Source organism: Gambusia affinis, linkage group LG24, assembly GCF_019740435.1.
Source record: "Gambusia affinis linkage group LG24, SWU_Gaff_1.0, whole genome shotgun sequence".
Taxonomy (NCBI): domain Eukaryota; kingdom Metazoa; phylum Chordata; class Actinopteri; order Cyprinodontiformes; family Poeciliidae; genus Gambusia; species Gambusia affinis.
In genome coordinates, this window is record NC_057891.1 from 11,211,341 (window position 1) to 11,227,976 (window position 16,636).

The 16,636-nt window shown below is 42.8% G+C and overlaps 1 protein-coding gene across 4 annotated transcripts in view; it reads left to right on the forward strand.

The window, feature by feature from the left end:
* LOC122826847 (receptor tyrosine-protein kinase erbB-4-like) overlaps positions 1-16,636 on the forward strand; it is a 238,051-nt gene that overhangs the window by 155,885 nt on the left and 65,530 nt on the right. For all 4 annotated transcript variants that reach the window (XM_044109169.1, XM_044109167.1, XM_044109166.1 and 1 more), the window contains exon 4: positions 15,720-15,854. In XM_044109169.1, coding sequence (XP_043965104.1) covers positions 15,720-15,854 — 135 coding nt within the window. The remainder of the gene's footprint in view (positions 1-15,719; positions 15,855-16,636) is intronic.

Below are 16,636 nucleotides of genomic sequence, written 5' to 3' on the forward strand. Positions count from 1 at the left end.
CTCTTTCTTAAATCCCTCCATTCTTCCATTTGTCCTTCAATCTTCCTCTCCTCCTTATGCTCTTCATATTTTATTTCCTTCTTCCAGTTTTCTGTCCTTTTTGTTCTTCCTTTTTTCCATTGCTTTACACTTTATTCTTCCTTTTGCTTTTCTTTCCTTTGTGACTCCTCCCTTTCTTCCATGTGTCTTTTCTTTCCCTTCTTCCCTCTGTCATGTCCTTCCTTCCTTCCTCACCTCCCTGATGTCTTCAATCACTTCCTTTCCTTCGATCTTCTACCCTTAATTCCCTCCTTGTTTTTATTTTTTTGTTATTTCTTCTCTAATTTTTTTTCCTTTTCATGTCCTTCATTCCTTTCCTTTCATATATTTCTATTATCAGTCCTTCCATCCTCCTCTCTCAGATCTGGTGAAGCCTGTGCAGGAGTTGTGTGTTTTAAATCCTCTCTGAGGTGAGAACTAAAACAAAAAAAAAAAAAGAAAAAAAAAAAAAGGGAAACTTCTCCAAAGCCTGAGCGGCCAAACAAATCAAATGGATTTGATCGTCTTTGCGATAAATCAGAGGCAGTAAATGTAATATTTAGCCGTTTAAACTCCCCCTCACAATGAATTATGGGCTCTTTTTTTAATTTGTGCTTCCAACACATTTTCTGCTCTAAAAGAAAAGATGCCGGTTTGAATTCTCTTTTTTTTTCTTTTCCCTCCCACACACATACAAGCAGTTTTATTGCAGCTTTAAAAGCTGAAAGTCACAGAACTGGAACTTTATTTTACCTTTTTATTGAACTCTTGCGGCTGTAAATGTGGAACCAGATGACAAATGAAAACTTGTCGCACTGACTAAAGGAAACGGTTTTGGGATCAACGCTATCTGAGCATCTGCTTCTATTTGCTTCATCCGGTTTCCCTCCATCATGTAATCGAAGGAATCAAACAAACTGGACATGTTTTATTTGTTTTTTTTGTTTTGTTTTTTTCCTGCTTGCTGACGATCCTTGGAGAAATCCTTTCCGGTCTCCAAACAGCAGTTACTTTGTCTTTAAGCTTGTTGGTTTTTGGAGGAAATGTGTTGGATGTCTTGATGGCTGGAAAAAAAACAATCCTCACCACATTCATTGTTGCGTTTCCAGCGTGAATTGAAATCAAAAAGCTTTGTTTCACGCTGGGGAAGTAAAAATCCCGTCCAACACGTACGTCCTCGGAACCGTCTGCAAAAAAAGCCAAAGAGGAGTGCGTCACAAACGGCCACTTCCTGTTAATCGGCACACACACTGTATTTGTTGTGATTTTATTTTTTTTTTTAAATTAAAAAATAGCTGCGTGTTTCTATTCAAAGCTAGCTGCCACGCGGAAGAGAACAGCTATCGGTGCAGAAAAAGTTCCCCAGCAGGAATTTACTGCAGGCCCGTGTCGTATTGACTTTGCAGCGCCGCTTTGGAGATTGATGGTCGGGGAGCAAACAGTGATCCATATTAGGCCTCAGATTTATTGTGATAAGCAGCGTTTTATGGAGTCTGAATGCCGTGATAAGGCACTCCTGAGAGCTGTAAGGCCGTGTTGACATTCGGCGATGGTACAGCGGGGGGGGGTTACCTCTTTAACAGCCCCAACTAGGGAAGGAAAACCTAAATGCACCTTCATCCCTGGATGACTCACAAATTCTGCTCCACAAATAACACAGAAGAAGCGGGAAAATGGTGTTTTTCTCAAGTAACTGAGAAATTTCCTCTATTTTTAACCAACCTCAAGGACTCTCAAGGTAAACCGGCAGGAGACGCGTTTTGCTCAGCAGCTCAGTGGATGTGTAAGTTTAGCATCAGCAAAACCACAAAGCCTTAGCAAGTGTTTTTCTCTCGTTTCTAGTAGGAATATCTCAGTGCAGTTGAAATGGCAAGTAACTTTCCCCCAAAAAACTGGAGCTAGTTTTAAGGCAACAACTGCTTAGTTTAGATTTTTTTTAAAAAGGCCAGTCCCATTGAAAGACTATTTCACTTATAACAACATAGTTTTCCCATGTTATTAGTGAAATAATCTGACAGTAGAACTAGTACTTTTTCATCAATATTAAAAAATTAACTTAAAATAGTCTGTTATATCTGGCTGAAAACTTGCAAGTTTCAAGTGTACTAAGATATTTACCTTAGAAACTTGACCGAAAGAGTTAAGATTTTGTCTTTGCAGTGTGTTTATTTCTGGTTGCCAGTTAAGCTGTTAAAGATGCATCCGGAGCCAGACCACCTCGTTCCTCCCGGGACGTTAATGAGGAATCCAGCTAACTCGATGACTTGTGCTAATCCATTAGAAGTCCCAGCTGCTCGGTCCTGCAGACTCTGGAGCTGTGAAATCCTTCGCTGGTTGAGTTTTGCTGCAGTCGGTCCGCAGACAGCTGTGCAGACGTCAAAACCAGCAGCTTGTTCAGCTTGAACTCTGATGCCGCTGCAGCCATATGAACTGTGCACACACTTTAGCGCGTTGCCACGGAGCTAATTACCCCACGTCGAGCAGCAGCAGGCGCAACAACCGTCGGATCTCAAAGACCATCAGAACTGATGAAGTGTTGCGTTTAAAACGCTCTGATCCTGTTCCTGACACTTTTTTGTGTTTGATTCTCTCTTTTTTTTCCTGTCCATATGGACATAAACCAAATTCTTTGGCAGATATTCTCCCATATTCCTACATCCAGAACCCAGGTAGCAGTCCTCCCTTCCCCTCTTTTATCATTTCTCTGTTCTTTCATGTAAATTGCTTCCACTGAGGCTCACTGGGGCTGCGGCTTCCTCCCCCGATTGGAGGCTAATCGTGTCGCACTAATTGCAGCATTTGTGTGGGCATTTCGCAGGTATTTAGGCCAAATTACCACCAGCAGTTGCCGCTGAGATAAATTGATTAATAGAGCTCGTTATAATTAACCCCACGTGCGTCTTCATTTGCGAGAGCATGACTATTGATTCCACGGGTCACACGCCTCTGCCCAGTCAACAGAGAAATCTCTGAATTTCACTCATTTTAAAAACAAATTGAGCATAAATGACAAAAACTAACTTTTTTTTTTTTGTATCGTGTTGTAAAAGGATAAAATAGAACTTATGCAGAAGAGAGCTGCAAATCTAAAAATAAAATAATGACACTTTCAATGCTAAGTTGACCATTTTAATGGACTTTTAATGCCACTTTGCATCGAAAGTGTCATTATTTACCAAATAACACTTCATGACAGCAGTCTTAAACATTCATGAACACTCCATTATCTTCATCCCAGGTGTTATGTCACGTTTATGACAGTGTTACCGCATCAAAGTGTTGCCAAATAATCAATGTACCATCTGTCAAGCGTGGAGGAGGAAGTGGCACAAAGTGTAGCAAATGGAAAAGTGGACAAATATCTTGAATTCTTTAAAAAATATCCAACGTCTGTCAGCGCCAAAAGTAAAACCTGGGAACAATGTAGCATTTCAGCAGGGCCAATCAACCAATTAATCAAGTTTATTTGTACACCACATTTCAGCTTTAGATCATAAAAATACAAAGTCAACAATTGAAACGATATATTTTGTCAAGTGCCGTCGTTCCACATCAGAATATTGATTAATGTTTCATTGATTGTGTTTCAGAAGCCGCTCTAAACTGGTGGACTTGAGTCTGGATTTGAAGGAACTCAGTGTTTCGGAAGTTTGTTCCAGATTTGCGGTGCATAGAAGCTGAAGGCTGCTTTTCCGTGTGTACCAGATGTATTGTACAAGAACAATACCTCAGTTAATGAAGCTATGGAATGTCTGATAACAGGCAAATTTTGATGCATTTGATTTCTGAGCCAGAGACTAACGCTGGAAGGGACCAAACAAGAAATAAAAAGGCAGATGATTGAACGGCTCAAAGGCAGTGGAAGCCCGCATATGGAAGGTGTGTTCCTGTGGGGAAGACTGCACTTTAAGTTAGCGCTATATGTTGGGGAATGTCAAATATGGCAGAGGGCGTCTAGAGGCTGTTTTCAAAGATCAACAGTTGGCACCTCATTCCTCCAGATCAACACATATATGCTCCACGAATAATCCGAACTTACTCATGTCAAAAAAAGAAAAGAAAAAAGTTTTTTCAGAAGTGGTGATCTTTATTTACATTTTTCTCTTACAAGCTTTTCTCTGTTCTCTTTTTGGCCTTCATCTTTTCTTACAGATCAAGCTGTTCTGTCTAACCCAAACCCAATTCATTCAATACTTGCAAAATCTCGTTCCAGCATGAAGCTGAAACTGGTTTAGCTGTTGTGAAGGTTTTACGTCATCCAAAACTTTTTATTGTCTGGTCTTTTTCTCAGATTTTCCTCTCATTATCGTTCAGTCTTGGTTCATCGCACATTATGCACGATAAGCACGTTATGCAACGCCGATGACTGAGTCTGAGGAACACTGCGGTCCTTGAGTTTTCACATCAAAGATGAGATCTGCTCTGTAATATGTTGTCTTGAGTAAAGGTTTTAGTCGTGCAACTTGGCAGTTTTAGCATGTCAAATTTCAGCCAAGTAGTGCAGCCGTCAAGTGAAAGTGCAGCTGTTGCACAGATTGGCAGTCAAGCGTTGGACCTTCCCTAATCACTTCTTTGCGCGTTTCGCCAGCTGCTTTCAGAAATCACGCAGACTTTCCTGATGGAGGAGCGAACGGAGCCGCCGTAATTGCGTTTGGAGTTTGTTTAGGCCAAAAATATTCTCCCTCCATTGCCTCTTTACTTAACATAAAGCCTGTGGTGTGATCTCCAGAAAGTGGTGTAATTACAGGAAGATCAAATAGAGCAAAAGCGGCTAATGCTAATACGCACTCTCGATCTGGACCGTTAGAGGAAAGAGGGAGAGAGTAGAGAGTTGGGGCCCATTAATAATGAATCCAGTGTCATCATTAAGGCACCAGATGATTAAAACATATCTCCCAGCTTCAAACGCTGCTTTGCCATCCTAGGAAATGCTGCATTTGTGAATCTGCAAAGCAAGAGAGCCCTTCAGACTGCTTGTGAAATAAAGTTTTGCTCTTTTTCTTTTTTCTTTTTTTTCTTTCATCTCGTCCAGAAACACCAAAGCACCAACATTCCTTTTTGAAAACAAAAATACAGCTCCAGTTCAGTGGGATGTAACGCATCCCATAAATCTGCACAGACGTCTCAATGATATGAACTTTTACACCGAGTTGGTGTAAATTGTCTTTGCCGCAGCTTCTTGAGATGACAAGGTTATGTCAACTCGATGTAGATAGTTCCAATACGAAACCTTTAAATCTTCTTGATGGAAAAGACGAATCACTACTCGGACTGAAGACCAGATGTACTAAATTATCTCTCGTTAATATTCATGCTCAGGAGAATGCAAAGCTTCACCTTTGGCTTGATTTCTGCAACCAAGCAGTCATTGTCATTCAACGCTTGTGCTCAGGCTTATTGTTGTTCTGCAGCGGGAGTCTTTTAAGTCCATTGACAGGGAGAGCTGAGGGGCCCCTGGTTTGTCTCCATTAGGGGCCGTAACACTCATGGAAGGAGGAATAAATGATCTCTAATGGATCGGAAGCAGTCCTCTGAGGGCAGTATGTCCACCGCCCTGTACGATGATCCTTGACGTTAAGATTACCCGACTCCGGCTGAGTGAACCGACTCCGCACCTTACATCACCTCAGTTAGCAACTCTGACTTTTGCTCCAATAAATTGTCTAATATCATCTATAAACTCAGCCTCCCGGATCATTCTTCAACACTTTGGGATTCGATACTCTTTGGCTGGAGGAGAATGACTCATCAGTCCAATACAAGCACTCTCAACTAACCTTGATGACGAAACCTAGCCCTACAGAGTAAAGGGAACTTTACTTGTGTCCCTAAATCTGCTGACCTTTTTTTTTTTTTTTTTTGGCTATAGACAAAACAAATCTTTTGCCAGAAGCGTTTCCTTCCTGAAAACTTTGATCTAAGGCTGTTTTCCCACCTGCTAATTTGGTTTTGGTCACATTTATTCCATTTCCAGCTGCTATGCCACTGAGTCAAACCAGCCAAACACTTTAAGCAACCTATTCCCCTCCTCGTCTGTGGGGGGCGCTGCACCAAGAACCACTGAAGGAAATGACACAAAAACCTCTGAAGATTTCACTGAGCGCAACCATGAACTATATGTAAGCTAAAATAGAGTAGCATCAGGTTATAGCAGTTGTGAAGTTTCTCTTTTGAGCCGTTTCTCCTGCTGCCGTTAGACTTGTTCGCTTGTTTTGGTCGCATTTACCCAGAATGCCGGGCGCCTTAGTCCACTTCCTTCTCTTGAAAGCAGACTTCATTCCATGCGCACAAATTTCGCCTGTGGAGGAACAAACAGCGCCATAGAGTATATTTAACCTTTGCTTTACGACAATCCCAAAGTAAGAACCTGATTTTGTGGGATTTTAGTCTAAAGGACATGATGGTCAAAGCAGAAGGTTGATTATTTCTTTGGAGAATCATGATGACCTAGTATTTAAAGACTCTGTTCTAGCCAAAGGTTCCAATAACCTTTAGCAAACATATAGGCTACCAGTTAACATGTAGAAACCTCCTAATGGTTCTTCTGGACATCCGTAAACTGCAGTTCTTAAACAAGTGGCTCTAGAAAGTCTTTATTTACTTCCATTTGAGAGATATTTTGACCAATTAAACAAGGTAAAGTATAAATCAAAACCACTTTTGGTGCATTTATGTCCATTAAACTACCAGAGTCAAAAGTTGACTTTGTCCTTCAGTAAACTGTTCTTGAGACCAGGCCTTCTGATGACTGGAAGTGTCCATTTGACAGTAATTACACTGAGACCGGCTGATTGTTCTGCTCTCGGAGGCGTCCACGCTCTGACATTGCCTCCCATTTGCATGATTTAGGGTCCGGATGAAAACAGAGTTGTCCTCCAGGATCTCCGGACACTCTGACTCCGATGCGGGTCGATGATGTCTTTGGGTTCTCCGAGCCCCGTCTGCACCTCGAAACACTAATAAAGCACGTCCAGTCCCTATCACTGATGAATAATAATGTGTGCTGCACGTCTGGAGAAGTCATAAACCAGAGATGGCCAAAATAAAAAGACATGAATTCTTGTTGTGAAAAACTCATCAAAAGTCATGTTAAATATTCTGTAGAGCCAGATGGAGGCAATTTACCGTACCGAGTTGGTTTGTTGGTGTGTGTGCGTGCGTCTGTGTGCTCCAAATTATCCAAGCGGAGGGATGAGTGCAGCAGCTCTTTGCCAGAGAATGACAAATTGCCCATTTAGCCCATTGTAAGTGTCAATTTTAATGCAGAGGGGTTAGGTCTGTTTCAGCACTTGCTAACCATTCTGCAGGGTAAAAATCTGAAATATGGTTTAGCTTGAACTACAAAATCCGTGTCAGGGCGGAAGTGCGTGCATGTTTCCAGTCCGCAGACGGCAAAACACACACAGGAAACTTTCTTTCTGCGTGCGAGTATATAATAAGAGCTACATTTCAAGTTCTGAGGCCGGCGGCTCAGCAGTTTTCGTCCTGCCGTCACGGCTCCCCCATGGCTCGTTCGCGGTGCCCTTTAAATTTCAGTTTGATGTCGCAATCTTGAACAATTGTACCCAAACACAATTTCCAGCTCAATCTCTGAGCGGACCCCGGCTCGTCGGGGGTAACTCCGCTGTAAAACAGCCTGTCACCGCCGTTGTGGAAAGAAAAAAGAAATAAAGAAAAAAAAACAGCGCAGCAATTTCTCGGAGGGTTGTTGAGCACCGAGAGTGGCAATTTATTTGATGAGTGAGTTGCTTGACCTGAGGGTCAGAAGGAGCTATTAAAAAATGGGGTAAAAACCTCAAAAAACAAAGCTTTTATATTTATTTATATATACAAATATATATATATATATATATATTTTTTTTTTCTGAATTCTGACTTTGTCATCGGGATTTTAAAGCTGAATCTTGGACGAGGAACAGTGTTGATGACTGCACCGGTAATCAGAGGAAATCCAAGTATTAATGTTTTCAACGTGTTTATGTATGACTTGACTGATGCAACACACAGCAGTGATCGAGAACGTTGACCTGGCATTTAACCTTTTACTAGCCCCCCCCCCACCCCCACTCCCCTTGTCGTGTTTGGCCGGTTCTTTTGTTCGCCCGTGCTGATTGGAGGCCCTCTGACTCGGCTTCATCTGAATGCAGGAAGCGGTGACAGAAGAGGGCCTATTAGGACTGGAGCCCATCCGGCCCTTTAAGTGCGCTGCGTCTCCAGCTCCATTTTCATTTGCCTCCATTATTGAATTTACCGGCTTCTGGTTCGCCGTGATTGCATTTTGTGTCACCCCTAAAAAATAATAATAATAATAATTAAAGAAATACTCCCCCCCCATCTCTCATCACCCAAGGTAGAGATCTTTTGTAAACATGGCTGCTAATCAAGCAGTATTGAGATGGAGGTGGGAGAAGAAAGTGATGGCAGGGATTCATTTAGCGTCCATTGAAGCTTTAAGGTGGTGGTGGGGTGAGGGGTGCTATCTCCACCCTCCCACCTACGCAGCATCCATAATCTCCTAAGGTGAAGCATTTTTCATCAGGATTCACTGCAAAACAATATCAGTCCAGACTGCTAAATTTAATCTGAGAGCTTTAAAACCCGATTATGGTTATCTGAAGGGCCGCGGCGGCCGGCTCCTGGAGGGCGGGGCTAAGTCAGAGAGACGGGGTTGGACCTCCCCCGCTCTGTCTCCCCTCACCCATTCGTCACCCGCCGCAATATCTCCTTGGCTGGCAGGGCTAATAATGGAGAAGAGGGGAAAGGGGACTCGGGAGAGCCGCCTCCGCCTCCACGGTGCAGAGGCGGTTCCTCTGAAGTCAGAGGATCTCACTTGGAAAGATTGTATCGTTTATAAAACGGAGCACCAAACGGCTTTGGCAGCTTTTTAGGCGTGTGACTAATACAGCGCACCCGACATTTCCCTCTGACTTCCTAACTCGCGCCGTTAGGAGCTCGATTTGATTTCGGGTCACTCCAACACGAAAGCGTCTCTCCTCCACCTGCCTGACGGCGATCCGGCTCCTGCTTTCCGCCTGCGTGCTCTTCGCAATCTGCAGCCGTTTATCCGGCTGCAGGCGGGATGCAGAATACTTATTCATAGAATTTGGGTAGTCGATTTCACTTACGTAGCCTCTTTCTCAACAGCCCGCTTTAATGTAAACACACTTGGAGGCTCGGGGGGGCGAGGGGAGGAGGTTTACCTCGGGCTGTGGCGCTTGTTTTACAGAAGAGTCAGGAGTTCGCCTCAGATTGCAGGATTTCCTTGTAATCTGAGGCAAACTTTAATTTAATTTTGAACTGTTTTTAGGAGCTTGCATATCACATCTGTGTCAAAAGGTCTCCAGATAAAGAAGTTATTCTTTTTTGTTTTATAACCTCTGGCAAAAAAAATAAATAAAAAAAAATCTATAATTAATACTTTAAATTGGTTACAATCAGAATCACCAAGCACTAAGAATAAGCATCATGTAATTTTGAGGGGAAACAATATGTTGAAGGGCACAATGATGACAATTGTATTATGAAATAATTCAATGCTGAGCTGAAAATTGTGGAATTACTCACTGCATAAGAAAAACACTGAATTACATCTGACAGAAAACCTAAATGTTGGGGAAATGGTTATGGAATTGAAAACATTTTAGAAAACATTATAGATTCACCTTTTTTTGAAATAAATAACAGCATTGAAGAAAGAAATATGGAATCATTAAATGTTAAAAACTAACTTAGATTAGTGGGAGAAGAAAATATTTATCCGTCTGACTAAACATTCTCTAAAGAGCAGAGATTTTGTACTTTTCACCAAAAATATAGATGTGCAATTTTGAGGCGCGTGTGCAAACAATTTTATTTATATAACATAAAAAAGGAGCAATGGTCCAACTTTAGCTCAATAAAAGTGGAGCAATAAAACATACTGACCTTTAAAGTTTTCTGCAAAAAAATAAACAGGCAGTGTCTTGTAAGGAATCTAATATTCATGTCACATAAAATGGCCACTCATCAGGTGTCAAAAGTCAGCATTCTGAGGCAGATCTACAATGATCCAAAATACACCTATAGAACGGTCTGAAAATCCAGGCCTAGTCAATGCACAGATCTTGATCACGTTGAGATGCTACACACTGACTTGAAACAGACTGAACCAGTTTGTCATACACTGTTTCTGATTGTGAGTTTTCACACAGGCCAGTGAAGGGCACCTAAAACGCCAAACCAGGTAGGGTCTCAGAGCTGCACGTGTGTGCCGATTCTTGTTGCTTTTCGCCGAGTTCCACTCCAATAGAAACGACAGCAGGAGAGCGGGTGAGAACCGGGGGTTGGGCGTTCCTGCAGGATGATCCTAATGAAGACGAGCAGAGGGCGGATGCCCTGGGCGCGCGCCGCTTTAGCTGCGTGGAAAGCGACACGCCCGCCGCCAAGACGAGACAATAAGGGTAAACGCACGGACTCATCAGCGTAGGACGGATCGCTGTCGCAGCCTTATTCATCAGCGTAATTAGGCAGGGGAAGAGATGCGGGACAAGTGGCTAGCAGCACTGATGAAAGCTCATCAGCAGCCTTCGTTCAGAGCCGCGGTCACTGATTGGTGCTTTGGCTATCATTGCCTGGAAGCTACTTCAAACTAAAGGACTGTGCTCTGCTGAATGCCTATGAAATGGGCTTAATTGGCTTATAAAGGCAGACGGGCACGGAAATGGTTTTTACTTTTGCTAACAGTCTTTTCCCCATTCTGGGAATGTTGCTGTACAGATGAATCGGCCGATGCGTGCCAATAATATCATACATCCCTAGGGTTAGGGTTAGGCTAACCCTCTGCCTTAGAAATCTCCTCCAAGTCTGTTCACTTCCAGAGAAACTTTCTACTCACACAGATTTTTTTTCTGGATTATTCGTTTCTTTATAGTCTCAACTCAAAAATGGGTTTGGTAGAGAGATATTTCAAGACGTCTTATGCCTCCCGGAGGAACCAAACGGCAACAATTTTTTTCCCCCTGAAGTGTTTGAGAGAAGGTAACTGAGGATTAAGTGTCGGACCTATTCTACGCATCTTCCTCAAATGAAAAAGCAGGTTAAGACCAAAGGAAAGCATTGGGGTGTTTGTATTTAGCTGACACACATTGCTCCATAACCCAGAAGAAATGGATAAATATCTCATTTTAATACAGTGGGGGTATTAATTTAATAATTTTTTTTTTTTTGTATATTTTGAGGAATTCTCCCAATCCCAGCCCACACCGTGTTCCACCGCACACCTTGGCTCGTACCTCTGATTCAACCCAACACTTCAACCTCCACTCGCCAAGAATCTTACTCCTCCATTACGCTGAGAGCTTCTTTTTTTTTTTTTTTTTTTTTTTTTATTCCACTGCCAAGAGATCTGTAGCAGCAACGCCACACCAGAAGCAAAACATGACCTGACCATATGGCAGCGGGGCTTTCGGCGGCCTTGTGCGCACATTAAACGGCGTCACGGGGAGCACAGCGCGCCGGTGGCGCCACCGGGCGACTGCGCCACTGGGCGACAGCGCTGGTGGAACATACAGAATCCCAGAAGCGGAAGATAAAGGCTCCAGATTGGGGCCTGCTTGTAAAATGTAGCCAAGCTCTTATTGAAATCAAGAACTTCCTGGCAAATTTATGTGAAGCTTGCCAAAAAAAAAAAAAAATTGAAAGAATGCAGCATCTCGAAGTAAAATGACTAATTATATCATTGAATTCTATATCTGTGATCCTCCAAATTTTCAGCCTAAAATAAGTTATTATTCGAAATATTGCTAGACTCAGCTGCCAAACGGGGTCATGTTCTATTATTCTAGTTCTAGTCATTTTTGCAGTTCATTCAAAAAAAAAAAAAAAAGGTATAATCAGAAAATGTTTAAACCTTTTTATTTAACACCTTTGAATAATTTTGCTTTTGGAGCCGGCGCTACTCTGACCATGGTTAATTTTTTTTTAATTCCAGGTTTTATGTCTCAGCTCAATTTTCTTGAATTTTGTAACATTTGAACTTTCACGCAAACATAATGCCCTCCACTAATACATAAATCAGAAATTAAATATATTTTTAGAATAAAAAAAAATAAAAATAAAAAATAGAACATCAAATTATTTATTTTTTTTAGCATTATTTTTCATAGTTTCAGTATCCCATTTGGATATATTACATTTTATTTTCAACCGGACTAATAGTTTTTTATTTTATTTTAAGGGTTTAAGAGGTTTAAACGTTTTAGTGATTAATTGTATCGTAATAATGTGGTGTGATTTAATATCTGACATTTAGACATTAAGCTGAACGTCAGACAAATTAAAAACTGGTGAAATTCTACACATATCATAATGTATAACATTTAAATGCTTCTCAAAAATCTCCCTTATTTCCACAAGTAAGTTCACAAAATATTACAAGGAAAGTAGTCATATTTTCAAAATGCTTAATTTTTCCAGGTAAGTACACTAACATGCACAAAAGGCCAAAATAGTATGTAATGCACTCCACACCAAAGCAATGCTGTGACAGCTGGAAAGGAACAAAGTTAGCTTTAATGATTGTCTGCTTGTTTTTTATTCTTATTTCCTTTTCCAGTAGTCTATGTCAACTGAAGAGGACCAAAAGTGATATGGAAAGCCAATAGTGTCACAAATACTATTTGGTGTCTAATTATACAAGTAAAATAAACCCCAACTGCTGCTTAGACAGTATCACACATCACTTTTTTTTCTTGAGTTTTGCACAGTTTTTCTATTTTCAAATTAAAATTAAAAAGTTTGTTAAAATATTTAAAGTTTATGAAGAATAACATTTGGCGGGACGCCGATCCGTCCTCTGCGGCTTCCTGATGGAAACCTGGAGTTGTCGGCGGTGCTGGAGTGCAGCAGGCGGCCGCGGCCCCAGTAATGAATGGCCACCTGGTCCAGGCTTGTCATCCCCGGCGCTGGAAGAGTTAGCGCCCCTGCTTGGATGGACGGCAATTTGTTTTGCTGGAGTGCGGCCGCTGGCATTTACAGGAACATCTGGGGGCCGAGTCGGGCCCTGACAGGGGGACGGCTCTCCAGAAAGTATCAAAATCCATTATATCTGCCATTACCCAAAGGTCCCAGGTGGGAAAGGCAGTTCAGTGTGTCATTTTTGACTTTTTCTGCTATTTACCTTTTTGGTTGTCTTGGGAACGTGAAGCCTCTCCAGCACTTGTGTTAAGTCAATAATGTCCCTATAACCACTGCTGTCCTGCTGGACAGTGAATCATCTCCTTATATTTACCGGTTCATCTGTTTTACTGCAAGAACGTATGTCTCAGAATTTTATTTATTTATTTTTTATAAAATGTAATATAAATTCAATTGGAGAGATTTCATTTGGTTGTGACGTTTTCTGCAGTGCAGTGGGAACTGGCTTCAATGTTTAGAGGTGGAAAAGCGATGATAGGGTGCAGCAAAACATTAGTTTAATAAAATATGAAGTATTTGAGCAGTAATAGTGGATGAAGCGACAGAAGCTGAGTGTCCGGATGCTGCATTGACATCCGGACCACCATCGATCCCCTCCACCTCTCCAGATTCTACCGGGAACATCTGCTGAGTTCGGAGTTCCACCTAAACTAAGACATCATTCAGAAGCTCAAGGCCGGCCGCCGTTACCGAGCGACGGGTCGCCTCGGTTACAGTCCGGCGTCCTTTTCTCCGCATCCGTCACAGCGCTGCAGGATCTGGGCTGAGGTCGGACCAAGGTCACCTCTGGTCACCCATCCGTCTCACCCTGCGTCGCCTCTTCTAAAGAGTGTTCTTTGCGTCGTTTTGAAGGGAGCTGGCGACTGTTTCTGCTTGTAAACGGGGGCGTGCGGTGATGGATGCTCCGCGCTGACGGGAACATGATTACATGAACCGGGCGCTGCGGGCCGTTCGGCAGGCAGACGAAGCGCCATGTCACCTCTAAAGAGGCCGTGAATGAATGTCCCTGTCTCCACCAAGGCCCACTTCCTTAATCAGGGTGTCTGATGGTAATGATTAGCTTCCTGTGTGCGGCGTCCCGAGCTGCCGAGGCGTCCGCATAATTCATACGCTGTTAATAATCTGCCCGGAGAGACAATGCCCTGCTTTTCTTTCTGGGCTTATCCGTCTCTAATCTGAGCCGCATTCCAACTTATTTTAAATTAAATTTCATTTATTATGACAAGTGCTTTCCTGGAATAAGGCTTCGTGTTGGAGGATACAGGGAATGCGGGGTGATTGCATCTAAATCCCCTCCCTCCGCCCTCTCCTGGAGGTTTAGCGATGCACCGGGTGGCAGCTGCAGAGGAAGTGGCGGCGGCGGCGACGACGGTGGATCTGCCGCCACAGGTCATGGCTCGGGAGGGAGGTGGATTACCGCCGCATCATTATAGTCAGAGTCTGTGTCCAAAACCTGGATTAGTAACATAGAGGGGGATTAGGCTTCATTATCCTACTCTGGCATCTGTTAAGGCCGCCGGTCCTTGAGAAAAACATATTTTTGCCGTTTCAGCCTGCTCTGTATGGGGATCCTGCCTTTACGGCGGCGGCGCCGCTAACCTTCCTGAAAAGTCACATGGTTCAGAAATCCGATTTCATTAAGCAGCTGTTGTTGTTCTGAGCCGCAGACACAAACCTTCATGTGTTCTAATGGGGTTTTATGCCAGGGGGGGGAAAAAAAGAAAAAGTTTTTATATTAATGTGACAAATATCTCAAAGTAAAATCCAGTACAGAAACCAACCTATGGAAACCCTAGTAGAGGGGTGTTGAAAGTGTGGGTCAGGGGCCGTTTGCAGCCCTTGGAATGATTTTGCGCGGCCCTTGATGACAACTTTCCAGCTCAGGAAGTGATGCAAGCACAGAATTCAGACTACTCTGCTTGTTTCATTAGTGTATTATGTTTTTAAGTTATTTTTAGCATTTTTATAATTGATCAATTTTCCTCGGTTGTCAGACCTACCAGGTCATCTCAAACGAAAGCAACCCACTGTTCCCAACTTAGCGACTTCTCAGGCAAAAAAACCCTAAAAAAAATCCAAATCAGTCTCTCAAGAGTTCTAAAAGTCGGCGATCATCAAGAAACTGAAGTCGGTGCGCTGCTACTCGCAACACTAGAGCTGGTCTAGTCCATACAATGTCAATAAAACGTGTTTGAGTGGTCGGGCATCTGAAAACAAAATTCGAAAAGACACAATCTGTAAGAAGAACCAGCCTTTAGTTGAAGGAAATCGAGTGTGTTTGATGATTTAACTTCACTTTCCGATAAGACAGCAGATACTCTAGATGCACCAGTCTCCTGTCTCAGCCTGTTGTTTGCCTTCCAGACTGAGGAAATCTGCAGCTAAATGAAATCGCTTAATTTTAAAATGACACAATATATTCTCCTTAAAAGCTTTTGTTAAGTTTGCATGTGAAATCCCTCCAGCAGCCTTTAGTTGATTAGTCTCTTTATTCCACCCATCAGTGCTTGTGGACGTGGCATTGAATTTCGGCGCACATTTGTCAATAGCATTTACCTTCATGCTCAGACGCGCTTCAAGGGAACTCCGTTTGCAACGCGGGGCTTCCACACAAAAGAACCATAAGAGTTAACCTTGAAGTATTGATTTCCTGCCACGGTGTACATGTGCCATAAACCCGCCATAAATCCACGGCTCTCTCCTCATTTTTCTTCCTGTCTCCCTCTACCTTTTCTCTCCCCGCGCAGAGATACTGAGCGGCGGCGTCTACGTGGACCAGAACAAGTTCCTGTGCCACGCTGACACCATCCACTGGCGCGATATTATCAAGAATCCCCAGGCGGAGCTGCTGGTGGTCCCGTCCAACAACAGCAACAACGGATGTGAGTAAAGTCCAAAAGCTCCCTGCCGCCCCCACCCCGGACCCACGCATGAACATTCATGACCTATCGCTTTTATTTCATTCTGTTTGGCTGCTGGGGGATTTGGAAGCGAAATCACTTGGTGTTAGATCAACATGCGAACCTTTCCAGTGGAGTTGAAACCAGCGAGGCTTTTGCAGTAAAGCCCATGGAGCTGCTGTCGGCTGGGCTCTTTGTAAATCTCAATAAAACTGACAGCTAGTTTGAAGTGGCGCGCTTCCCTCTCTGTCCGGTGGACATTTGGTGTCAGACGAACTGGCGGCTGAAGACAGACTCTTGCAAACTTTTCTGTGTGTGTATCTCAACCTTTGGGTGAGTTGAAAGGATAAATTACGAGGTTTGTCTGGACAATTTTGGAATTTAACTGGAATAAATTATCCTCACTACTGTGACCACCTCTATAGAGGCTGGTGCTCTGGCAGTTTGCTGCTCTGAGACGAACTGGAGTTCACAAAATGCTACCGATAAGGAAATGTTGCTGCACATCTAAATGGAAGAGGCTTTAAAACACTTCGGGGTGAGAGAGATTAGTCACGAGTGGAAAACATTGGAAAAAGTTGCCAAGCTTCAGGTTCATTCAAGTCCCAAAGGGAAATTAGTGTTACAGCAAGTAAAAAGTCAAAAAAGACATAAAAACAAAGAGACATACAATCAAAGTTCTAAAAATGAGGGGCAATAGAATGTCTCAAAACAAAAGAAAATGTGTCACTCCACACAAGAGTGCCAGTCGAGTATATCATCAT